This window comes from Poecilia mexicana, unplaced genomic scaffold (genome assembly GCF_051168715.1).
Source record: "Poecilia mexicana isolate PSO_F unplaced genomic scaffold, ASM5116871v1 scaffold_11, whole genome shotgun sequence".
Classification (NCBI taxonomy): domain Eukaryota; kingdom Metazoa; phylum Chordata; class Actinopteri; order Cyprinodontiformes; family Poeciliidae; genus Poecilia; species Poecilia mexicana.
In genome coordinates, this window is record NW_028263380.1 from 20,853,901 (window position 1) to 20,880,323 (window position 26,423).

A 26,423-nucleotide genomic window follows, 5' to 3' on the forward strand; every position below is an offset into this window, starting at 1 on the left:
ACAAATGTAACTAAATGTGGTTAGTGACATTTGTAAATCAAAAGGTTAAATGATTCAATTTAAACGGAGTCCATTATAATCAGTTGTCTTTTTAAAGTATCAATCTAAAAATGATTAGGACTCTATTAAGACACTTCTAACTTGAAGAAATCACTTTAAAGAGTTGGTAGAAGAGAATTACACTGGACCCCTTTCTATTCTCGGTTCAGTATCCACAGATTCATTGAGTCTTCTTTTGAAGAATCAAATATTTTGTAGATCTAAAGTACACAAATGAAACTGCAGCTTGGGAAGCTGGCCTAACCAAACGTACTGCTGCTTGACTCAGATTGGTTGTAAGACCAGCGATGAGGAAAAGTGTACATGTTAGCTTCTGTGCTACTGCTGAGACACTTCCCATATTTGTTGTTTGAGCTGTTAAAATAGGCTCTTTAGATTTTAGAGGGGGCCTCAATTATTTATAGAATTTAATTATTTGTTAAATACCTGGGATCCACTAAACATTTCAAGCTACTTTATTAGGCTTCCTTGTTTTGACTGGTTGAACTGTGGTTCACATTCCTTCGTTTCTCCTCTGTGGTTCTCATGTGTCTCGTCAAGTGACTATTTTGAGAAAACAAACTATCACAAATTCAACAGGATTACAGCTTCTTATCTATCAGAGTTTTCTTGCTCTTTTTCAGTTGAAAACTGGTTTTCCTACATCTACTGTTTTTTTGCTTTGGATCTTCATCGCCTGTTGTCACACAGATCTGCTCCTGGTTCTCAGCTTCAGAAGCAACCTGGAAGATAATTTGGGTTCCAGTTGGTTCTGGTTCGGTGTGGCATTCTTCCTGATTAGCTGGAATCAATGTGAAGGTATTTGTCTCCTGCTTTTGCACCAGCGTCTTTTCTTCCTGACTGATGCAGAGTTCCTGCTCTTCTTGTTTTATCTGTAGGTGTTCTGGTTATTTCTGGTCTTTTATCTGTTGATGTTGAAGTTCTGCTTGTTTCATCTGCAGATGTTTCGGTTCCGGTTCCTCCAGGACTGCACTACTGCTCCTCTCCTGGTCATAGAAATGTTGGTCAGTGAAAAACTCATCTGTTGTAGATACACAAAGTTTGGGAAGCTCTGATAATGAAAAAAGGAAAATCTTTTAAATATGTGTAAAATAAATTATTTTTCACTGTAATTATTACATGGCTCTACAGAGGCTTTATTTACAGTTCAGTTATAAAAGTTTGGCTGCAACTAATGATTGTCACTAATCTCTCAATAATCCATTAATGTTTTTAGCAACATTTATTTTTAAGCATCTTTGATTTTATTTTGGTGCATCTTCTGCTCATAGTACTGACACAAACACACTTGGTACTCCAGTTAATGAACGAAAAGCCCACAAAGATCACTGAAAAAAAAAAATCTAAAACTAATTAAAGTAATAAATAAAAATGTGCTAAAAGTTAACCCTTAAAAAACATTATTTTTTAATTGTGATTCAACCAAATCTAAAACAGATTTGGACAAAAATGATGGTACAGTGTAGAAACATGAAATCTTACCAAGTATTTTTGTTTAGTTTCTTGTCCAAATATCTTAGTACACTTGAAAAAAGACAAAACTAATTTCAAATAACTTTGCAGCAAAATATAGGAGCTTCTTTTAGGATAATCATTTCTATTTAAAAGTATAAAAAATAAATATTGTCAGAATAACGGCTGAAATCCACAAAATGAATGAAAGTGTGCCGCTCTTTCACTTCAATGTTTTCGGCAGCAGTCTAGTGCAACGTTTCCCACGCCTGGTCGTAACATTAATTTGTTGCTTGTGTTTTACAAGTTTATACTTTTTTTTGTGACGTTTTATTTATAAGTCTATTGTGCACTAATATTTAATTAATTGACAGAAGTATTGAGACAGATCCTGGACTGCATATTTGGAGCTGTTCATGTCATTTATAGAAGGAAAGCATTCGTATGTCCCTGCGGAGAAAATTAAGTGATAATTTGTTGCTTAATTGCAACAGGAATTTTTCTATGTGCTATTGTCATATTTCGATCTAATACAACTGCTTAAAAGTTTAACCACAACCAGCTTTTTGACAACCTGCAGAAATAAATTAGCTGATTCTTTTATGTGTCAATAAATCATAAACTGGATTGTCATTTACAACTTTAAACACGGATTTTCATTTCTGCCAATTTAGTTTTCTTCTTTGGGGAGTTGGAATATATTTAAGTTAGTTTAGAACCAAAATCTGTATTTAATTTGTATGTTTGTAATTGTTTAGATTACGTTGGTGATTGTCAAACCCTCCCTTTAATTTGAGTAATTAAAAACACCGGGTGCTTGGTGGAGGCGGATTGTTTGGCAAATGTCTGGTGTGTTTCTGACAGCAGGTTGTGTAAATAATTTTTTTGACCACTTTTTTGAGCTTGAAACATCAAATTAAGATTATTTTTGTTTTCAACTAAGTTGCAAGACATTTTTAGTAATTATTTTGTCTTTATTTTTACAAGAAATCATATATTTTTATAAAACAATCAAGTTGGAAGTGTGTGCAAATCAAACCACCCACGGCCTTTGCTGGAATCTTTGGCTTTGGAACATAAAACGCCGCGACACTTGCTTTAAAAAAACTCCAGAGACAACAATGATGCGGCATCAACCAGGTTTTTATTCCTTTTCTATTCATAACACTGAACACGAAGGAAAACATTCACATTAAAATGTCAGTTATGCTTTCATGTATTTAAACTTCAATGGTCCCTATTAGCAACCAGGATTTTATGTTTGTTGTGAGAAAAAACTCACAATCAGTCCATTTTGTTCTGTAAAAACCTACAGACTTTTTTTTTTATTCCAAGTCACTTTTAAATCAGACATTTAAATCACTTTATCAACACATTCTCTAAACTAAACATTCTTAAACAAAAACAGTCTGCATATAAAAAAAGTACACTGGAAAAACATCACAAGTCAGACTTGCTTTGAAGTCGATGAAGATCCATGCAGAGGAAGACAAAAAGATCAAACATCAGCATTGTTTGGTTCGCCGACTGAACCTCCCTTTAAACTGGGAGGTCAAATTTGGCAGAAAGACATTACAAGTAAGTGTAATTAATATTTTAGTGCTATTAATTTTTTTTTCATCAGAAAAATGTAGTTAACTGTGATTACTCATTAATCACTCCAGATTCTGAACAGCTGAGTTTCAAAAGCACCTCGATGCTTCAGTCTTAGGCCTTCTCGCCAGTGTGGATTCTGGTGTGACGAGTTAATTTCGATCTTTGCCTGAAGGTTTTTCCGCAGAACATGCAAGAGAACGGCTTCTCACCCGTGTGAACTCGCATGTGGTACGTCAAACTGCTTTTCTGGGTGAAGCTTTTTCCGCAGGTCAGACATGAGAAGGGCTTCTCAGCTGTGTGAATTCTTGAATGAATGAGTAAAATACTTTTGAAACTGAAGCTTTTTCCACAGGTGATGCACGAGAAGGGCTTCTCGCCGGTGTGACCCTTCATGTGATACGCTAAGTTACCTTTCTGACTGAAGCATTTTCCACAGGTGACGCATGAAAACGGCTTCTCGCCTGTGTGAATTCTCATGTGTCTCGTTAAGTGACTGTTTTGAGGGAAAATTTTGCCACAGATTTTACAGGAGTACAGATTCTTGAATGTGTGAGTTTTCAGGAAGCTGTTTTGATTTGATTCTTCGTCTTTTCTGGATCCAGGGTCTTCAGGATCCTGTTTCTTAGATTCAGGAACTTCCTGGTTACGTTTAGAAGCAGATTTTTCCTTATTGCAAAGAGTCATCATTGAAGTATCAATCTCCTGCTTGAACACAACGCTCTCTTGATCCTGACTGATGTAGAGTTCCTCCTCTTCCTCTTTTATCTCCAGATGCACCAGCTCCACCTGCTCCTCTTCTTCCTCTTGGTCCCGTTTCATCAGAAGAGGTTCTGGTTCCTCCTCGTCCAAACTGGTTTTCTTCTCCTTGTGAGAGGGCTGCTGGTCGTCTTTACTGTCATAATACTGAGGCAGATCTGGATGAAAAGAAAGAAGAAAAGATTAGAAATGTGAGTAAAAGAAAGCCGCCTTCACTTTAAAGGGAACCTGTTAAGCAAAATTCCCATTTTTCACATTTCTGTTATTCCATTTGGTTCTCAACTCCTTCTAATAACACCTTAAGCACTTAGAACAACACAAGTTAATATCGTTTGATGTCTGGTGTCCCAATTGTTAAGTCACGTTAGATAGGCCTCGTTACCTAGCAACCCCAGGTGAGCCTGGCATGTCACCTAGCAACCCAAGTTGAGCTCCAGGACATTTAGTCAGCTGGTTTTACCACTGTATGTGCTGTACAATGGCTGCTGGAAAAGACATGCGTTTGTTGTTGATTTACCATTCAGAAAGCATTTGCTGCATTCTTGTTGGTTGTGCAGGAGGCTCTACTTCTGCTTGTCTAAGATGTACGGGTTGTATAATTGGGCATCTGTTTGCAAACATTTTCACATGCAAGTGTAAATGTTGAGTTTGGGTGCATGGTCAGCAGCAGCTTATTTGAATTTAAAGTTACACGACCCCCTAAAACAGCTCATTCTGAAAGAAGCTCAAAATGGGCAGAACTAAGCAGACTAAAATCTCTTTATCCAAGAATAATTTTGTGCAAAGAAAAATTAGCATGTTTAGGGTAGCAGGTCACCATAAAAACGGCTTTCATTAAAAAAAAAAAAAAAAAAAAAGCCCATTGGGACAATTATACTCAACTAAACAGTCTCCTATTTCTCCACTAGATGTCACTAAGACCAAGCTTAGTGAGTTAACCCTTTCTTGAAACCATAAAAAGTTTATAAGATTCAAATCCTCAATATTTATGAGACAGAATAGGTGTAATAAATTAAGTTCCATGATTATAATCAAGACATAACTAGTCTATTTGCAAAAAGACTATTTTTATTACTTTGCACAAATACACAAAAGTAAACACTTTCCATTGTCTTATTACACTCAATCTATTTTTTCATAATTTTATATTGCATCTTAATTTGTATATTTTAATTTATTTTAATGTTCTCTATTATTAATTTTTAGTGTATCCACGAGATGTCCGTTTATCCATTAACTGAATTCTAACCAAAAAGTTGTATCTTAACTGAAGAGTGTTAACTTTGTCTAAATCATTACTAGAGGAAGAATTAATACATTTTTGTGTTTGAAATGGTTGAACAAAATTATATGAACGTAAACATTAGCGTTTCTTTGAAAACAACAAGAAAAATATTTTCCAAGGATGCTTGCATCGAGTATAACAGCACCTTTGCCACTCTCAATATGGCGGACGCGATGACGTATTGTGTCCACTGGACAACGAAGCCAATGTGGCGTCTGGCTCGTTTGAGGGCTTCGCCGTATATTCTGGGAATGGGGGCTGGCTTGACCGCGGCGAATGGGCCCGAAGTCGCATTTACCTGATTAAATGAAGCTGTGGAAGTGTCGACTTTAAACTAAACCCACCATATTAGCTCAAATTCTCATAAAAGCCGAAATAAATTAGCGCCACTGTGTTTTTCCACATCTATCGGTGTGAAGTCCAGCAGTCTGAGCTTACCATCGACCTCCTCTTCGGACTTGACGATGATTTCTTTAAACTCAGGAAATGTTTCTTCAGCGGGAGTTTCATGCTCCTTACTTGGCGCTCTCTGAGGCTGAACTGAAGACATTTTTACTGCAAACAGTGAAATGCTTTGCCTAACAGAACAGATGGAGCCTCCTGACAGTCTCGGATGCAAAGCTAACGCTGTCAGGCTCTGTTTGGATCTCCCGTGCTTCTCCCTGTGACGCTCTGGGAGAAACTGTGAACTAACTTTAGTTCCGCTTTAATTTGAACTTAAAATTAGCAATACTGGAAATGGAGTAAGTATAACAAAATGTTTTGGTAAAATTAAGGTGAAGCTAGCATGACGTTTTCAGCATGCTGCTGTAAATATGGGTATTGCAATATTGCAGTTTTGGATTATTATCACAAACGGCCTCCTTGTCTCAGCTCTAACCATCAGCTTTGGTGTGGCATTTTTGGATTTCTGTAGATTATATTTTTTTACACATTTGATAAACATTTTTTGAAAATCTAAAATCAAAAAGTCTCCAATACAAAAATCGTTGTTTCTAATAAAAGTAAATGATGTGAATTTTGACCACTGGACCGTGTGTATTTTTAACTTTTATGGATGCCACAGCCAAGATGCCTGAATTTCACACAGGATTAGTAAAGGACCATCTTATCATTGAAGTATCATGAAAGAGTTGTTGTTCATGGTGATGCTGTGGGCAGAAGATCTCTGGTAACAGTCAGTCTTACAAGGACTCTGAAGAGGCCTCTGATTGAAGACTTTAACATGCTAACGGCTCAATATTCAGGCCGCAGAGACGATATTCCAAAGTAACGTGTCGTTCAAAACACAATCAGTTGTTGGAAAACACTTTTAATCCATCATGTTTGCTTTTGCAGCTCTGATTTAAATCGCTTTCTTTGAGCTTTTGAGATGCTAATCAGCTGCTTGCAGTTGTGAAAACAAAACCATGTTACCACGGTTATGCATCATAACTGTCTGGAAGTACAAATGTCAAAGCAAAAACCTCTCCAGCAGCACTGTAAAACATTTGAAGTTGGTTTAACTTGAAAATGAAATTCCACCTGCTGCCTTGAAAATGCAATTTAAGTCAAGAAAATTGTTTTGGTTTTAACTTAGAAATTAAAGTTCATGACGTTGATTTAACAAGAGACAAATTATCTAAACTTTAAGTTCATTAACCTTGAATTGTGAGTTTTAAAGAGCCACATTTATCTTATTTTACTTACAATATCAAGTTAAAATAAATACTTATTTTACTTTAAATAATTTAAATTCTTGTTTCAAATTGTATGAACAAAATTTCTGATCTAAAAATAAATTTTATTATATTCTCTGCAGAAACATTTAGTGTGAACAGGACATTAAAATAAACATTTGCTTTAGTAAAACACCAGAGTCAGATCAATGTAACTCACTTCCATCTCAGATACAAAAACATGCCGCTAAGCATTCTGGGAAATAGTTCCCACTCCTGTCGTTTTCTTCTTTCAGTTTTAAGTGCTGTCCTAAAAACTCCAGTTTGTTCAATTTTTTGGAGGTTTGACAAAATTAATTAAAAAAAAAACTTAACACAACTTACTGCTGCAAGTTTCTTTCACAAACTCACATTTAGGTTCAAAATCTAAACTGGCAAAATGTATTTGATTTAAAGAGTAGAAAACGGTAGACACAACTAAATGTGACCCAAATGTTTTACAGTGGGAACAGCATCCAAATGCATAGAGAATAATGGCACTGAAGCCACCAGGGTTTTTTTTTTTTTTTGTCAATGTACATTTATTAAACTTTACACAGAAAATAAACACTCAAAACAGGACATGGGGGGAAAAAACAACACAAAGCCCCCATGGGGTTTTACAGTGACTATCCAAAGAGCAAATGGATAGAGGGCGCCATGTTAAGTCAGAGTGTATCTAATTCTTTCATTTAAAAAAAAATCATAACATCACAGATCCATCTGTGGAGATGTGACTTTTCTAGCTCAGGAGAATGAGCCGATGGGCAAGAAGGGAGGAGCAGGACATGCAGTTCAATGGCGGCTTTGTGAGAGAAACATCGTTTTTTTGATGCACCAAAGAAAGAAATGGATGAACGGTGACTCTAAAAACTCCTGCATAAGCTTCAAAAATTGAAGACCAGAATGCTGTTAGGCCTGGTCACGACGAAAACGTGGCAGAGAGAGTAAAGTTTACTCCCGTCACAAATGGGGTTAACATGGGGAAATATTTTTAACAGTATGGAGCCTTTATACCATCTTAAATTTAGTAAGTACACATAAATGGAGGCAGATTGGATTTGTTGTTCTTCAGCGATGTTTGTACCCGTGTCTGTCTCCTAATGGTCTCTTATTGTTGATGACAGGAATCCTCCATTGCAGATATTGTAGCTGTTTCACTGTGGGGCCTTTCCCCTGTTTCTCCAGACATAAACAATGCATTTATGGCCGGTGAGATTTAATTTTATCTCGTCCGACCAAAGGGTGTGCTTCCAGGCGGCAGAGCATTTCCCCAGGCTGTTGGCATACTTCAGTCTGTCATGACTTCCCTGCAGAAATGGAGTGTTTCTCTAGTTTGGTTTGGGTTTAAAGATTTAATAAAAGAGGCGTTTGAAGGGAGAGATGGATGGATTATTCGCTCGGATTAATATCACTTGGGAAATGGCTTTGACAAAATGTTATGTTCACAACTGGGCTATTGTTAATTTGATCAAACAGTTAAAGACTGTTTGCAAAATCAGAACTATGAATGACAGTTTTGAGATTGTTTTTCCGTCTTTGGTGTCATTTAATGTTACCTTTATAAGAAAAAATGGCCAACATTGACTACATCTAATTTATTGAAGTGCGATTCATATACTTTCATTGACAACTCTAACATTACTGTTGTGCAGATGGAAAATAAGAAGCAAACTTATTTTCAGTGATGTGAAAAAAGCAGCAGATTTCTTCTTTTTCCTCTTTGTTAGGCTTTAATATTTACTGTCACAAAAGTCGTCTGGACTGGAGTAATTTTTATAACTACATGGTATTTATGTTGAAATTTTGCCCTTACTGCAAAGTATTTTTCATTCCTTATTATGTTTTGTATATGTTTTTATATTCAATTGTTGTGTGAGCCTGTGAATTTGTAGATGTTGCACAGAAATATCCCCTTTGTGGAACAGCAAAGAATATTTCTATTCTAAGATTCTAGCAAAATTTTAATGTGGGACCAAGATAAAAAAAGTTCTTGGTTGATGATTTCCTTTAGTAAGAGTATTTAACCAACATAGGACTTTAGAAAGTCTGCTAATCCACTACTAGCAGAGCTAATTTTTAGCGCAGTCATTTAGCGTTTTTACTCATTTTTAAAACATTTAGCGTACTTGGCTTCCACTACATAAAATTTTCCATCTAAATTTCAAAGCGATAATTGACTTGGCTTTCTTATAAACTTTTAGTTTAATAAAGTTTGAGAACTTATTTTGAAATGTTAGAAGACTCTTTATGCAGCAGTTTTGTTTCCCATCTTCACATTCTTTCTTTATTACAGGAACTTTAATGAGCCAGTACATCAAACGAATAAATGAGGTTTACGGACAAATACAAGACTTACATGAACAACCAGAAGTGTTAAACCCATACACGCAAACGTTCACATTTATTAATTGTTTGAGTCTTTTTATTGGTACTCATCCTGTTCTCCACCTGTGATTACGTTTTTCTGTACCCACAATGCATTACTGTTCCATGGTTTAAAATCTTCTTGATGTGCTGTGTGCTTTCTGACCGGTCAGTTAGGCAAAATCAGCAACAGCATTAGTGTTAGCAATACTTAACAGCTATTAAACTGAAACAATGAGGGGAAATGTCTGTTCTAAAGAATCTCCCCCTGAAGTGCCACCGTACAGGTAGGCGTGAAGCGACAGATTTCACCTCTTATAGGGCGTCATACTCCATGCCATGTCATTAATACATGGTGGGTACCACCATGATTGAGTTTAGTGTTTTAGCAATAGCTTTGACTAAATACCGTGTTGGTCTAGTGCTTTAGTGTTGGCAGAAATGTTTGATTAGTGCTATAGGGTTAGCAGAGTTAACTTTTTAGTTAGTGTCAATCACCTCTATTCTACAAATAACACACAATCAAACATTAATAATCACACTTAAAAAAAACCTTAGTAAAAAGTAAAGTGTACATAATGGGTATATTTGCTATAAATATATATATATTTCTTTTTAAATGTTTAAAAGATAAAATAAGTTATAAATATAAGTTGTTATATTATTTACTTTTGAATTAACTGAAACTTGTACTCTTTTTAAGCTTTCAAGATCAATTATTTACATAAGTGCCCAAGAAGTGCAGCTTAATGAACTCTATGATTTCTCAGATTAAACATTTTCTCGTGTGTGAGTCCCCATGTGAAACTTCAAACTATGCCTGCCACTGAAACACTTTCCACAGGTCTGACAGGAGAAAGGCTTCTCCCCTGTGTGGGTCCTCATGTGATCTGTCAGGTGGCTGCGCCGTGAGAAGTACTTCCCACACACTTCGCATGGATAGGGCTTCTCTCCCGAATGCGTTCTCATGTGAACAGTCAGTAGGCTACTCCGAGAGAAGGACTTGCTGCACAGCCCACACGGATACGGCTTCTCACCTGTGTGAATCCTCATGTGGACGTTTAAGGCACTGTTGTGGGTGAAATGTTTCCCACAGGTGAGACACGGGAATGTCTCGCCTGTGTGAGTGATCATGTGGACGTTTAGGTGGCAGCTCCGGGAGAAACGTTTCCCACACACCCCACAGGGATACGGCTTTTCACCCGTGTGGGTTCTCATGTGGACGGTTAAGGCGCTGCTTTGAGTGAAACTTTTCCCACAGGACAGACATGGGTAAGGCTTCTCACCCGTGTGTATTCTCATGTGAGCGGTCAGGCTGACCTGCCTGGTAAAACCCTTCCCACAGGTCACACACGAGAACGGTTTCTCACCCGTGTGTGTTCTCATGTGACGAGTTAAATCCCCACTGTCGTTGAAACCTTTGCCGCACACTTCGCATGGATAAGGTCGCTCGCCCGTGTGAGCTCTCATGTGACGGGTCAGGTTACATCTCTGAGTGAACGTCTTTCCACAGGTCAGACAGGCGAACGCCTTCTCACCTGTGTGAGTTCTCATGTGATCATTTAAGTAACTGCTGAGTGTGAAATATTTATCACAAACTTCACAGGAATACAGGTTCTCGTCCCGGCTTGATTCGGAGTCTTCAGGATTGCTCCCTTCCTGATTCTGGTTCTCAGCTTCTGGAGAGTCCTGGGAGTCGGGTCCATTCCTGATTAGTTCTGGTGCAACACTGTCTCTTTCCTCAAAGGAATTAGCCTCCTGCTTCAGTGAAACCTTCTCCTCATCCTGACTAATACACATTTCCATCTCTTCCACTTTCACCTGCAGGATTTCCAGTTCCTCTGGTTCTGGTTTTATGTGCTGATTCTCTCGCTCCACATGATTCTGCGATCTGTGCGGAGTCTCTTGTTCCACCTTGTGCTCCTCTTTGACCTGCAGAACTTGTAGTTCCACCTGTTCGTTCTTTGTCCCCTGATGTTGTAGTGCCACCTGGTTCTCGGTTACATTCAGAAGTTCCTGCTGCTTCTTGCTGTCTGTCATCTGCAGCGGTTTCAGTTCATCCCATTCTTCTTTAATCTGAACAAGTTCTTCTTTCTCCTGGTTCACATTACAGTTCCTGTGTTGATGATCTGTGAAATTCTGCTGTCGAAGATCTGGACAGGCAGACAAACAAAGGAACAATGTTACAGGATACTTTGTGATCTACAGATTAAAAATATGAATTTTAGATTTAATTACTATCCATACAGTTCATTAATATTTTAATCTAGTGAGCTGTATGTGTATTGAACTGAGTAGGGTTTTGATACATTGTTTTGGAAAACCTTTAGCCTCTTTCTAACTTAACTTCCTGTTTCATGACGTCTCTTGAAAGCTGAATCTGTAAGATGAAAGTGTGTTTAACGCCAAACTCTTACATTTGCCTTTTCTGTTGCTGCAAAAATCATTTTGAGAAGTTCTGTAGGATTCGCTTATTTTGTGTAAACGGTTCATGTTAATTGAATGACCAATGTGGAATTCTTCGCTTGACCTTTGACCCCTCCTCGGGACATGATTTTATCTGTATTATTGGTGCCATCTCAAGAAGGTACTTGAGAATCTTGTTTTCATTTAAATATTAACGATGTTTAAAATCCTGTCTTTTTTCGGGTGAAGTTTATCTGCATCAATTTTAACATTTTTGTAAGACTGAAGATTTTTTTAAGAATAAATCTTTTAAAAAAACAACAAATTTGACTGCAACATTTTGAAAAAGATGCCACAAAAATATCTTGTTATAAGTGAAATAATCAGCCAGTGAAAATAATACTGCCACAACCGACACTTTGAGGAAATTCATAATGTTGATGCGACTCCAAATAAAATAAGTTTAACTTTAATGACCTAGATCAGTGGTCCCCAAACTACGGCCCGCGGGCCAGCTCCGGTCAGCCTCCACATTTGGTCCGGCCCCCTGAACAATACCAGAGAGCATTTAGATTTTTTTTCATATACTGTATTTCCCGGACTATAAGCCGCTACTTTTTTCCTAAGCCGCTTTGAACCTTGCAGCTTATAGCCCAGTGCAGCTTATATGTGGATTTTTCTTCAACCACCAGGGGGCTCTTTAGCAGGAAGTTAATGATTGGAAGTCAAAGTTGGAAATAAAAGAAGAAAGTCCCCATTAAAACGGAATTGGGTTTTAATAGGGAATTGGAATTTGAGAATGTTGTTGATCAGTTAAATGGCATTGAGGGGGAAAATAAGATTTTTCGTTTTTTTAAATAATACTGGGATTTGAGGTATAGACATTAGGATCCAGTAGATGGCAGTAGTGCAACAATAATTGATGCAAGCTGCCTTTGAAATCTAAAGAAGAAGAAAGCGCCCATTTTCATTTAGCACATGCTAGTAGCAGACACGAAGGATCAGCACTTTTTACTGTTACAGTTCAGAAACTTCCGTAATCAGTTCAGTTAAATTTAAACTTTGCAAATTTTTCTTTTTCAACCGTAATAAATGTGATATTCAATTGACCTGTTATGACTCAAACTTTGGGTGTCCGCCCCCCTCTGCTGCTGCTGCATTGCTGTAGAAAACCTGGAGCAGCAGAGATATCTGCGGCTTATAGTCCAGAAAATACGGTGTTTATTTCATAAATAGTGTTGTTTTCTGTGAAGAACCCAGAGAGGGTTATTTGGTTGTGCTTTCTGGAAAACAAGAAATTTTTACATTTAGGCACTCCTGCAATCGTCACTTTTTCTGTTACAAACTGACTCCAGCCCCCCACCAGAGAAGGGAAAGTTATGTAGCCCTCACAGCAAAATGTTTGGGGACCCCTGATCTAGATGAATAAGATGCAGGTAATCATTTTTACAACAATTAGCTCATCAGGAAGGACGGCTGTGTGTTTGACCCACTGCAGGTGGGAGACATAAGGACTCTAAATAAAATGATGTCACTAATCACGTCTTTAATTTAGTTTGAATTAGTTTTCTATCTAGAATCTTCAAATCTCCATTTCATTCTCAGTAGTTCGATTACAGCGGCTGCTGCTTGTGACCAGGAGGTTACGCAATAACTCGGTTCAGACACAATCACAGCCTGGATAAAAACATCAGCAGCAGGAAATGGCAAACGATTTCGAATCATTCTGAAGTTGTATAAAATTACTTTTATCAATTTTACAATCTTTTTCACATGACTCTCAGAAAATGAGCTTTTTTCTAAAATTAGAAATAAATATTCAACCTCCTCAAGCTGCATAATTCAATTTCTCAGCGAAACAAAAACTAGAAGAAAAGCAAACTGACATCTGGAGTGAGACCTGATGTTTTAAACCATGTTAATCTTCCAAGTTAAACAAACTGAATATTTTCTCCACAATAGCAGGTGTTTGATTCTAACCATCACAGCTCCCAACAAACTCAATAAGTGTTTACATCTTTTTAAAAATTAACATTTCTTTTATCCTGTTTTTAATATATGTTAGAAGTGGGTAGAGTACCCAAAAATTGTACTTAAGTAAAAAGTAGAGTTTCCAAACTGAGGAAAAGTGAAGCATTTCTCTATTTCTATTCTCTTCTGTGTCTGCTGTCATTCACTCCACTATTTATTTTATCACTATAATAATAATCTATAAATAAACACACCAACCTACAAAGTGCGTTTAAAACGGTTTTATCAAATCTGTTAATCCCGATGGTGTTACAAACCTGCTCCATGTCGGGTTATTTGAGGTGTGTGGTTCAGATCCAGCAGCCTGTGATCTGAATCCATTTCTTCTTCTTCGGTCGCTTTTATGAACTCTTTAAGAGGTCGAACTGAACATGTTGTTGTAAACATTCACATTAGCGTCATTCTACGGCTAAAATGATCTAATTCTACTCACAAACGGGAATCCGATCTATTACGCTGCTATTAATGACTTGTTGTCTCAATATGGCGCTCCGGGGGAAAACTGGAACCCAACCTTTCGTTCCGCTTCACGTTTATCTGGAGAGGGGAAGCGAAAACGGTCTCTGAATTTAATTATTGCTCCCTACTTCATTTGAAAACCTCCTTGCGAAATTTGTTAGGAAGAAATAAGCAATAATCAATATTTTTAACATAAACCTTAACCCTCTATGGCATGACTTTTTGTTTTTTTGGGGAAAAAATATTTTCCTGCATTTTATGGGAGCTTATTGGCCCTTAATTACATATCAATCATAAAATTGGACCCTGATGCCTCCCGGAACCGGATTTGGGTTTGTTGCCTCAGGGCAACATTGTGCTACAAGGGGTCTAAAATGCAAAGTTTTCTACAGTGATTATGAGAAATTAAATACAAATCAAACAAAAACTATATTCATAAAAACACTTTTTTTGACAAAAATAAATCAGACATGGTTCCAACTCACCAAATATAAAATAAACGACTAACTTTCATTAATGAATGGTACATTTGAGCAAATTACTAAAACGAGCATTTGTGTGTTTGTACATGTGTATGTTTGGCAGAGTTAGAATCACTAAGGATGTTGAAATTAGTCTTTTTCCCCATTATATGTTAAACATCAGGAAGGAATTGCTTGCTGATGTGAAAAAAGTGTATATCACATTTTTGACACTTGATTATTGGCGTACCTGGGAATCACCACCTGTTTATCTGATTATCTATGGGTTGTAGTGACCAGATTCACATCAGTCACTATAGTTAGGGCTGCAGGTTCTTTTTATAAAAGTTTGTAGTTCTGATTCTTTGTTAGAATTTGAGCCAAGCACAGGATAATATTTTCATCAGCTCCCATATCTGGTAGATTTGGTGGTTGCACAACTCGCTCTGTATAGGTTGTAAGGAACACCATCTGCACCAGCCATATGAAGTTCCCTGCAAACCCATATTTTTGGGTTTGGCAGGTATTGCTTCAGTCTTTACCTGCCTTGGAATGGGGCCATTTGTTCATTGATGACCAGCTCTTCACCCTTTGGGACTGAAGTCAGTTTTGAGGATAAACAAACAATGAAATAATGGTTTTACAATGGATCTTCATGTTTTCATTGGAAATGACCCCAGTTTATGAACCATGCACATTTTGTCCATGAAATGACCTTGCATCCATCTCCTGTTGCTGTTAGTCAATAATAAAGTAAAAAAATTGGCTCTGATAATTATTTTGTAATCAATTGAATATCATCACATTAGAATAATATTGTCTGAGCAAAAGGGCCCTAACTGCACAATGTTGCCCTGAGGCAACAAACAAAAAAACACAGTTTTTGCATATAAATAATTTAAAAAATTGTCTTGAAATGATCTATAATGCTTCTTTACATATTCACAGATATGAAAATATTTTTAGTTAGAGTGTCCCAAATTTAAACATGAAGAAAAGTGATGTATAACTTACAGGTAGGAGGCAAGGTGTAGCATGCACCTTCGCTTCATGAAAAGGACTGCTGCTCTTCTAAATAAAAGGTCACATGGACCTCAATACCTATTTTATTTGGACAGAAATGTGTCTGGAGGTATTTTAAATCATCAAACCCCAAAAATAACACAAAGGAGCAACGTGAGGGACAGATTTGTGGTTTGTTGCCTGAGGGCAACGGTATGCCATAGAGGGTTAATAACGAACTGTAAGTAAGATCTACAGCTAAACCTGACATTAAATTATTGCATACATATCTACATAAGTACTTGTAGTAAAAGCGTTGCTTAATAAGGTTTTAGTGCAAGATCAATTCAGTAAAATGACATCTTTATTACATCATATATTAGTATGTTTAATATAGCTTTTCAAATATCAGATTAATAAGAAAAAATCAGCAAAAATGACTTTTTACTTTAAATTTTTGCAAGTATGCTTTCTGGTCCACTTAACACTTTAGTTTATCTGCATTTAGTTTTATTTGGTTTGAAAACAAATACTACTTTTCTCTGAGTAATGATCTTAACAGTTATAAATGATTCAGTCATCTGAAAAGAGTAAGTTGAATTTACTAAATCTTGAGAAGTTAAAATAGGTTATTTCATGTAATTATTTGACCAGGTAGTTGATTTATTTTTTAACCATTGTTTTGATTCCAGAATCTGGAATTTTTGAAGAATTTTTGATCTCGACATGGACTTTGTCATACATTACACAAAATTTATATACACCTAGTGAGAACTAGCAGAGAAAAAGTTTCACAGCATGATAAAAGTAATGAATCTGCTTCTTGAGGTCCAAAACTTATTTTCTTCTTCTTTTTTTAAATCCATGAATAGTCACATAAAACTGCATAGTGTGATGAAAATAAAGCAGCAAATATTGAAAATACCAAAGAAATGTTAAATCTTAGCTTAAGATATTAACATATCTGGTACAAAATTGGGTTTTTGTGTTGTAATGTTTAAGCACTTAAATTAATTTTAAAATGTTGATGATGTAATTTTCAGGAAACTGTATTTATGAATAAAATAAATTATATGAACTAAATTATCATAATTCGACTCTTCATCCCTCGTTAGACGAACACGGTTTCTTAAATTAAAACTTAATAGTGAAATAGATTTATTTTTCAAGATCTATTTTTAGTATTTTGAGCTTTTCCGTTCAGTTCCTGCATCTGACCAGAGGGTGGCGCCAGAAATAAACCATTCTTCGACTTCCGCCGCGTAACCTCTGAACCCGGAGGTTTCCCACGTGGTTCAATGGAGGCGAGCAGAGGAAACGTGCAGAAAGCCGAACAGAGAGCCGGGATGAAGAAAACGGAGAAAACGAACAAAAAGAGGAGTAAACAGGACGACGAGGAGGAGGAGGAGGATCAGGTGAGACTCTCACTGACAGGCAGCCGGAGGAAGAGGAGGCGAACTGGGTGAACTGGTCAGGACCCGGTGGCTAGCTGTTAGCATATGCTAACACAGAAGGCGAAGCAAAACAGTTGAGGGATTGTTTGAGGTTGAAGAAAAGGAGACAGTTTTCTGTTCTGATCAAATCTCTTAAAGGATCATATTTAATCCTTTACGAGCTGCAGACCGGGCCGTGACCTTTAACCGAACAGAGTTTATTAAAGTTATACCGGGAAACTGCTGTAAGAGATGACAGCCCACGTAAAAGTTTATTCCCCAACATCAAATAAAACAGTTTTGGACACCTTACAAATAAAATGCACAACATCTGTAATGCTAAATATAACCTGTTCTCTAATTAAGCATAACATGAAATCACCTGCAAACAACAACTTTATACAACATTGTTGATTTGAGCAGCACTGTCTACATGTACACACAAATATCCCTCCAGTAAGACTGAGTAAAAAAAAGTATTTTATATAAAAGCAGTTTAAGAACAGAGTAACTATCTACGACAGATTGAAACCTCAAAAGGATAAAACAAAGCAACTCTAATGTAGCTTTCATGTTATCTGTTAAGTCTTGCTCTCTCTTGCTCTGCTGCAGCCTGAAGGAACCACAGACTTTTTGCTGAAAATAGTTTTTATTTCAATATCTTCTCACTTCTGGCTTTATTTTTAAAACTGCCTTGATACTAAAATGTTACTTTAAAACATCTTCCTTCATTATTAGCTTTGTAGTAAATATGTTGCTTTCACTGATCTGGGGGAAAAAAGGGGGGGATTTTAGGGTTTCTTGGTGCTTTTTTAACATGTCTGACCCTTTAAGATGTTTACTACATTTCGTCTTGGAGTTTGGTGTTAAATGTCCTTTTGCTCCTCAGCTCTTCAATTTGAACAACAAATCTTTGGAAGAAGATGAAGATTTATCAGACAGCGAGGAGAGCGTCTACTCAGGCCTGGAGGATTCTGGGAGTGACCCTGACGAAGAGGAAGAGGAGGGAGACGATGGAGGATCTGATGATGATGATGAGGATGAGGAGGATGAACAGGACCAGAATGAAAAAGTACTAATTCCTTTGGCAGATAAATTAACTTATGGGAAAAATGTCTTATTAGTAAAACTTGTACATTTTCATCAATAATAAGGAATTGTTTAGTTTAAACAAACCTCTATATCTACTGAAAAGTTGTTAGTTTTGTCTTATTTCAAGTGAGCTAAAATATTTACTCTAGAAATTAGATAAAATTACTTGGTGAGATTGTGTGTGTTTTGCACGTAGTGTAGAAAACAAATAATGTTTTTAAATATTAGGTACAGTTTTAAAAAATGCCGTTTTTAGCTGTTTATTCATTGACTAATTACGTTACCAAGTGTCATTTTTAGAACTATTTTTCATATTACAGTGGAAACTATATATTGAAAAAAAAATTTAAATGGTGGTTATTGACCATTATATTACTTGAAAATAGCCTAAACAGATTATATCACATTAGCAGCTCTAAAGGAGTTTGTTAGTAGAACTAAGGGGAAATTTTGCTCTTTAGATTGTAAATGTTTCAGACCCCTGATGAACCTGATTGCTGATTGGCTGGTAGAGACTCACCTGTTCAGCTCACCTGATTGGCTGCTGTGGTACTTTTCAGTCGACTGTGAAAAAGAGCAAGAAGAAGGAAGGAGGAGATGAAGTGAAGAAGGAAGACGAATACGACCATGACACGTCAGACGAGGAGGTGGGACGAGTTTTTGAAAATCAGACGCTCTCTGTGATCTCGAGTGTTTTTGTTTTCTCAGACGGTTCATTCATAATCTGCTACATACTCTCAAGTTAATGCAACTTTTTTATTATCAGATCTGAACTACACTTTTTTAAACACATTAAAGCAGTTTTATTGCATATAAACTGACATACGTTAACAATTATTTATGGTGTCACATAATGATGAATTGAAATTGTCATCTTTAATGTATTTATTTGTTTTTTTATTTCCAAAGTGTAGTGCTGGAAAATTTTGAAAACTCATCTTGAAAATGCTTGAAACGTGTTTGTGTTTTACTGTGGGAAAAGTGTGTGAACGCTGTGAATCGTCCTGCAGGACATCAGGAACACGGTGGGAAACATCCCCATGGAGTGGTACAAAGACTTCCCTCACGTCGGCTACGATTTAGACGGGAAGAAGATCTTCAAGCCGATCAGGAACAAGGACGAGCTTGATGACTTCTTGGACAAAATGGAGAATCCCGACTACTGGTAGGAACAGGAAGGATGAAAACTGTCTGTTTTCCTCGTAGTTTCAGACAGGAAGTCATGATGATGCTTTTCTAAACAGGAAAACTGTTCACGACAAGAAGACGGCGAGCGACATCGTGCTGTCGGAGGAGCAGATCGAGTTGGTGAACCGTCTGCAAAAAGGACAGTTTGGAGACGTTAACTTCAATGAGTACGAGGTATTGATGTTTGTTTACTTCAAATTTTAAAACTACTCAAACAAGTAGGACAAGAGGAAGCATGTGCAAACACATCCAATAACAAAATAATTAGCTTACCAAAACTTTTCTGTTTGTAAAAGAGGAGGAAGAAGTGAGTTTATCTCAGTTTAATGAAATGTATCACTTACTGACAGTAATTATCAGAAATATGTAATAAAAAACCTGATATTGAAAGCTTTAACTTTTTTATACACAAGTTAAAAATGAAAAAAACACAATGCTAAAACAAGTAAAGAAGTAGAAAAACAATATTTAAATTCCTGTCAATGGCTAGAAGACAAAATGAAGAACGAACACAAGATCATTAAACCTTCGTTTTGTCATTCATGAAGCAGCAGAAAATCAAAGCAGCAGAAAATTTCCTGTTTGTTGTTCTAAAACAAATCTCCAAGGAACTCCAGCTAACACTGTAAACTCATAAAAGAAAACATATTAACATGTCTGTTCACTTTACAGAGCTAAACATCCAACAAATAAAAACAAAATAATTACAAATTGACTTTCACAACAGGACAAGGAACTTTCCTGACCCATAACAATAATAATAATAATAATAATAATAATAATACAGCATCAGAATAATTATGAACTTCTTCAACAGGTCTTGTAATACACTTACATAATCTAAGTTTTACAAGAAACAAGATAACAGTTTTGTGATATTTCTGCTGACTCTCAGCTCTGCTTCGTCCTCAGCCCACAGTGGAGTTCTTCAGTAATGACGTCATGATTCATCCAGTCACAAACAGACCTGCAGATAAGCGCAGCTTCATCCCTTCACTCATCGAAAAGGAGAAGGTAAAAACCACCAATACACGAATACTTTATCAGCCTCTCACGTCTCTAAAATGTTTGAATTCACCTTCCTGCAGGTCTCCAAACTGGTTCACGCCATCAAAATGGGTTGGATCAAACCTCGGCGGGTCCAGGACGACAGCAGGGGGCGATTCTACGACCTGTGGGCCAATGAGGACTCGTCCATTCTGGCCAAACACAAGATGCACCTGCCGGCTCCTAAGATCCCTCTGCCGGGTCACGAGGAATCCTACAACCCTCCGCCGGAGTTCATGTTCACAGACGAGGAGGTTGGTCTCCTGCTAAGACCAACGGCAATAAGCAATAAATCAGTTAATCCCAAACCGGAAGTTAGAGCACATCACCCAGTTCTACACTGGCTCCCTGTAGCTCAGAGATTAGACTATAAAATACTGTTGTCATAGCAACCTTCCAGACCCCTCAGGTCTTCTGGTTCTGCTTTGCATCCCCAGAACCAAACGTAGAGAAGCAGCATTCAGCTTCTATGCACCACAAATCTGGAACAAACTTCCAGAAAACTGCAAAACAGCCGAAACACTGAGACCCTTTAGATCTCTACTAAAAATTCTCCTGTTCAGTTGCTTTTGATTAGTAGTAAGAGGAACATTGACCAACATATTTGACGATTTTGACTATGGCGTTTGCCAAAATGTGATGTTTGTTTGTTTCTGAATTGTCCTGTATAAATGATCCTGACTCGTGTCTGTTTCTTCCTCTCTCCATTCACAGAAAGCTCTCTGGGAGCAGCAGGACCCGTCTGACCGCAAGCTGCCCTTCATCCCCAAAAAGTATCCCAGCCTCCGTCAGGTTCCAGCGTTCTCTCGGTTCATCCACGAGAGGTTTGAGCGCTGCCTCGACCTCTACCTGTGTCCCCGGCAGAGGAAGATGAGGGTGACCACCTGTTCGTTACTCCTCCGTCCAGCAGGTGGAGCCGGTTTGTGGCACTAACGATTCCCCGTCTTCCTGCAGGTGAACGTCAACCCAGAAGATCTGATCCCCAAACTTCCCAAACCAAAGGACCTGCAGCCGTTTCCAACAACCCAGGCTCTGGTAAAATAAAAACAAAACGTAAAAGATGCAAAAATTAGATGCTTTCAACTTCGGCGGAATCGATTAATCGATTATTGAAATGATCATCTATTAATTTAGTGACTGATTAGTCATTAACAGGCGATTAAAAAAAAAGGCTATTGTTGAAAAAACAACTAACTTTAAGCAGTAACCAACCAAAAAATGTACAAAAATATAAACTTTATTCATTTAAAATAAAAAAACTTATTTGTGTATAAATATGTTCTCTACCCAAAACTCCTCAAGTAGCAGTTTTAGCTTCATCTGGTTCAAATTTTGCGATTAAAAATCCTATTAATCACCTTTTGCTGCCCAATAATTAATCATTTAATCCAAAAATAATCTACAGATCATCTATAATGTATTGATAAGTCAACTTTTCTCATTTTGATATTAGAAGTATATTTTTTAGCTGCAGATTCATAATTTGCTACAAGTTATCAAGCATTCACTAAATTAATGCTTTGTTGCATTTAGGCAGTAAAATATTTTTTTATTTAAAAAAAGAATTGAATTTAGATTTTTAAATGTATTTCTAATATTGCATTAAAAATCAGCAAAGTGGTCCAATTGTTTTTATCCGACAAACCAGTTAATCGTCAGAATAACCAGTAGAATAATCGATAACTGCAGGCCTCGTTTCAATCTTTACCTTGGCATGTTTCTGTGTCCAGGTGTATCGAGGTCACAGCGGCCTGGTTCGCTCCATCAGCGTGTCGCCATCAGGACAGTGGCTCGTTTCAGGTAACAACTCCTCCTGTCAAACAAAATCATACAGCATTAATTATTAAAGCCTTAATGTTGTCTGTAACGTGCTATTGTTTGGATTTTGATGCATTTGTATTTATTTCATTTCATTTGTGTAGAACAGACAATAAAATGTGACAGAAATAAAACAGTAATAAGGCAAATAGTCACACCAAATGACGTCCAAGTTTTAGGTTAAAATATAAAAGATTTCTCTCAAACATACGAACATACAGTTATCTAAGTTCACCCTCACCAGACAAAACTTTAAAGTATTCTGACATTAAGTGATGCAAACTTTTGGTAAAATCCATCACTTTTTAATGACGAGCCTAGTAAAATGAAAATGTGCATGCTGACTGAACAATATATTCTTGAATAAAATCAGTCGTTTGCTGTGTCTGCAGGCAGTGACGACGGCTCGGTCCGGCTGTGGGAGGTGTGTTCGTCTCGCTGCCTGAAGACGGTCCAGGTGGGCGGAGCCGTGAAGAGCGTTGCCTGGAACCCGAACCCGTCGCTCTGCCTCGTGGCTGTCACTGTGTAAGCGTCTCTGTTTTCAGAGCGTAAAGACGCTCCGTCTGATCCCCTACGCGTCTCACAAGAACTGGATAATTTGGCTGAAAAAATGTAGCACGACACAAGCGCTTCATGTCAGTTGATATTGATAGTTATTGATTAGTTTTTTTGTTTTAAATATCTGAAATACTGACAAACTATTGATGTGACCTTTCCTGTTTTATCCAGTTTTCACTCCACAACGTTGTTTATTTTTAAGCAGTTTTGAGGCACGGTGGTGAAACCTTAAACTGCTGCTGCGCCAGTTACTCAGCAGACTGTTGCTAGGTAACCATAGAATGAGTGAGTTGCTAGGTAACCATAGAATGAGTGAGTTGCTAGGTAACCATAGAATGAGTGAGTTGCTAGGTAACCACAGAGAGAGAGAGTCAGTTGATTTCACCAACTTTGCGCTGAGCTGGCAGTGAGAGGTTAAGCAGCTAAAACCTTTCCTCTGCCTACATCCCCCAGAATGCTTTGCGTTTCTGGATTGAAATCAGTGAAATTATTGAATATTCTATCAGACATTGCGTATAACAACATATTTTGTTATTGATTTATTGTCCAGCCCTATGTCTCACATCTTGTTCTTGTTGGTTCTTTTAGGGACTCTGCGGTGTTGATCTTGTCTCCAGCTCTGGCCGATAAACAGGTCATCTCAGCGTCAGAGAGGCTTCTCTCTGCCCAGCAGGAGGAAGGGCCCTCTGAAGGGTCTCAGCCTGTAGTTTGGTCAGAAACGGAGGGGGAGGAGCTAAATCAGGGCATCCGCCTCAAAATCCAACATCCCAAGGTGAGATGATTCCCATGAATAGATTTAAAGCCATGATTCAAAGCTGCAGTATGTAACATTGTGATGACAGTGTGGTTTGAGATTGATGGTCTGCGAAAAAAATCAAGCTCCTGTGCATTCTCCAACAGCCAATCAGAGCCAGGAGGTGGGTCTTAGCACTCCTATGAATGCTAAAGCTAGTTAGCATAGCCACCAATAACAGCAGATATAGTTTTCCTGTAATGGCAAGTTGTTTCTTCACATTAAGTACCGAGTACATGAGCGTGATTGACAGCGCCTAGACCCGCCTCCTGGCTCTGATTGGTTGTTTTTGGTCTGCGTCATATTAAACTGACAACATACTGACATTTTCAACAAATATGTAAAAACAACATTTTTAGATAATGTTATCTAAAACAACATAGATAAACATGTTATCTATGTTTTTAGATAAACAACATAGAAATGTTTTATCTAAAAACAACATTTTTAGATAAAAGTCGCATACTGCAGCTTTAAAGGGAACTAACGGAGAGAATGCGTCTCCTCAGCCGGTCCACCAGGTGACGTGGCACAGCAAAGGAGACTACCTGGCGTCGGTGATGCCGGACCACTCCAGCCACATGCAGGTGTTCATCCACCAGCTGAGCCGTCGGCGGAGCCAGAACCCCTTCAGGAGGAACAAAGGCCTGGTCCAGGCTGTGTCCTTCCACCCCATCAGGCCCTACTTCTTCGTGGCGACGCAGCGGTCGGTCCGGATCTACAACCTGGTGAAGCAGGAAATGACCAAGAAGCTCCAGGCCAACTCCAAGTGGATCTCCAGCATCGCCGTTCACTCTGGAGGTAGGTGGACAGGTTCTGTTCAGTCCAGTGTCACTGCTGGGGGCAGAGCCTGAGTCTCACCTGTCTGTCTGCAGGTGATCATGTGATCTGTGGGAGCTACGACTGCAGACTGAGCTGGTTCGACCTCGACCTTTCAACCAAACCGTACAAGATGCTGCGGTACGTTATTATCGCTAATGATCTAGGCATTAATGAACAAATTCATCTCAATAATTTAAGGTTTTTCATTTTAAGGGACTTGTTAGTTAACTATATATAATATTACTTTAGCTCAGAATTAAAAATGAATTGAACACACTGACACATTTCAGGTTTTTGTTTGTGATAGTTATGTTTTCAGAAAGTTTTACTAGTACTTTCAGTTCAGTTCATTTTATTTATGCAGCACCAGTTCACAACAAATGTCGTCTGAAGACACTTTATAAAAAATAATTCCAGCTGAATCATACATTGATTCAGAAAACTAGAATCATCCATGATTCTAGTTTTCTAACAGTAAATTACATGACATTGAGTCACTCTTTTTTTCCTTTTTTTTAGGAAAAAAAGGAAAAAAGATGCAGATGCATCTTTTTCCACAAATGACCAATCGTACAATAAAGGATCAGAATAAAATACAATTTATTATGATTTGCACACAGATACATCGTAAGACAATCGCATTGGTATTTTTGTGTTTAACTCAATATTAGTAGAGCTTAAAAAATAAATATATAAAAATTCAGAATAAATATACAAAGCAAACAAGCATTTAAAATATGCTTTATGCTTCTGTGTATGAATAATTAATACACAGAGGCTTAATGTATTTTTTTAAATGCTTGTTTGCTTTTATCTTTCCATTTTATCTTATGTATATTTATTCTCTATTTTAAAAACAAACTTCTGATACATTATTGCTATTTAGGCAATAAAATGTTTTTGGTTTAATTTCAAAGGAAATTGAACATTTATTTGCACTTTTATGCATTTCTAATGTTGCATAAGTTGAAGTATGTTAAATAAAAAATCAGCAGAATGTCTAATTACCAAATTAGTTATAAAAAAAAAACCGATTGAATAGTCTGTTACTAGAATAAATATTAGCACAGCTCTAATTATAAACATTTTGGGTTTATTTAACTTTAAGTTATTTAAGTTTATCTGAATTATCAGATATAAAACATTTGAAATGTATTCCCGTGCGTAAGGAATTCATGTATATAAATAGAAGTTTGACTGAATGGTTTAATTGTAGGTTTTATATTTTGTTTTGGTGTTTTTATATATACTGAGCGCTTCGGTTTCTTCCTGCCCGTCAGGCATCACAAGAAGGCGGTGAGGAGTGTGGCGTACCACAGAGGTTACCCGCTGTTCGCCTCGGCATCAGACGACGGATCGGTCATCGTCTGCCATGGAACCGTCTACAAGTAACGCCTCCGCCTGCTCACATGCCACACACCTGTTTAAAGATCAATATGTTTCAGCTTTTCTTTTCTCTTTCAGCGATCTGCTGCAGAACCCGCTGATTGTCCCAGTCAAAGTTCTCCGGGGTCATGTGATCACGCATGACCTTGGCGTCCTGGACGTGACCTTTCACCCCACACAGCCCTGGGTGTTCTCGTCCGGCGCCGACGCCACCATCAGACTCTTCACCTGAGAACCGGCCCTTTATTTCAGAGGCAGGGATCTCTTCCGCCCTACTTGTATCCTAGCAACCAGATCTAACTGGTTGCTAGGATACAGCAGTCAGGAGGTCCTTTCCTGTAGTTTTTGTGTTCGTTTGTACTCAATAAAATATAACATTCTTACTCTTCATGTTCAGTTGTTTTAATCTGCAGAAAAATCTGTTTTGAACCACCAAAACAGATTCAGTGGGGTTTAAAACAAATCAGAACCAATCCACCATTTTGTTTAACTGTTCAATTCTGACCCTTATCGGAGCAAATCAATTTACTGACTGAATGAAAATTATTCAACAAAAGGAACCCACATTTATTGGGATCTTTGACAATTTAGTGCAGAAAACTAGTTATTAATGTTAATATTTAACATCGTAAGGTACAAAGTGTTATAGCAGTCTGGTGATTTTGGGTTTCATTTTGTTTTACTAAAGGCAGCTTTTTAAAAAAATAATAATGG

General features: G+C 37.5%; 3 protein-coding genes across 5 annotated transcripts; 1 reads left to right on the plus strand and 2 right to left on the minus strand.

Moving 5' to 3' along the window:
- Positions 1-2,561: 2,561 nt before the first annotated feature.
- On the plus strand, positions 2,562-26,092 carry bop1 (BOP1 ribosomal biogenesis factor). Of its 3 annotated transcripts, none has more exons than XM_088009842.1 (18): positions 2,562-2,652; positions 3,880-4,055; positions 16,777-16,987; positions 17,895-18,077; positions 18,658-18,744; positions 19,108-19,262; positions 19,342-19,459; positions 20,198-20,299; positions 20,374-20,586; positions 21,047-21,208; positions 21,287-21,367; positions 22,063-22,132; positions 22,543-22,675; positions 23,297-23,480; positions 24,011-24,302; positions 24,377-24,461; positions 25,604-25,711; positions 25,788-26,092. In XM_088009842.1, exons 3-18 carry the CDS (start codon positions 16,871-16,873, stop codon positions 25,939-25,941), a joined length of 2,244 nt encoding a protein of 747 aa, XP_087865968.1. In that variant the 5' UTR covers positions 2,562-2,652; positions 3,880-4,055; positions 16,777-16,870; the 3' UTR covers positions 25,942-26,092. The 3 variants fall into 3 exon arrangements, with proteins under 3 accessions (XP_087865968.1, XP_014839682.2, XP_087865969.1); XM_014984196.2 differs by lacking the exon at positions 2,562-2,652 and adding an exon at positions 2,999-3,090; XM_088009843.1 differs by lacking the exon at positions 2,562-2,652 and adding an exon at positions 3,245-3,336.
- Positions 2,638-5,812, minus strand: LOC106916115 (uncharacterized). The gene is made up of 2 exons (XM_014984165.2): positions 5,588-5,812; positions 2,638-4,022 (listed from the first exon to the last, which is right to left on the minus strand). Exons 1-2 carry the CDS (start codon positions 5,697-5,699, stop codon positions 3,220-3,222), a joined length of 915 nt encoding a protein of 304 aa, XP_014839651.2. The 5' UTR covers positions 5,700-5,812; the 3' UTR covers positions 2,638-3,219.
- LOC148156514 (uncharacterized) lies at positions 7,362-14,142 on the minus strand. The gene is made up of 2 exons (XM_088009857.1): positions 13,908-14,142; positions 7,362-11,366 (listed from the first exon to the last, which is right to left on the minus strand). Exons 1-2 carry the CDS (start codon positions 14,035-14,037, stop codon positions 9,985-9,987), a joined length of 1,512 nt encoding a protein of 503 aa, XP_087865983.1. The 5' UTR covers positions 14,038-14,142; the 3' UTR covers positions 7,362-9,984.
- Positions 26,093-26,423: the final 331 nt, after the last annotated feature.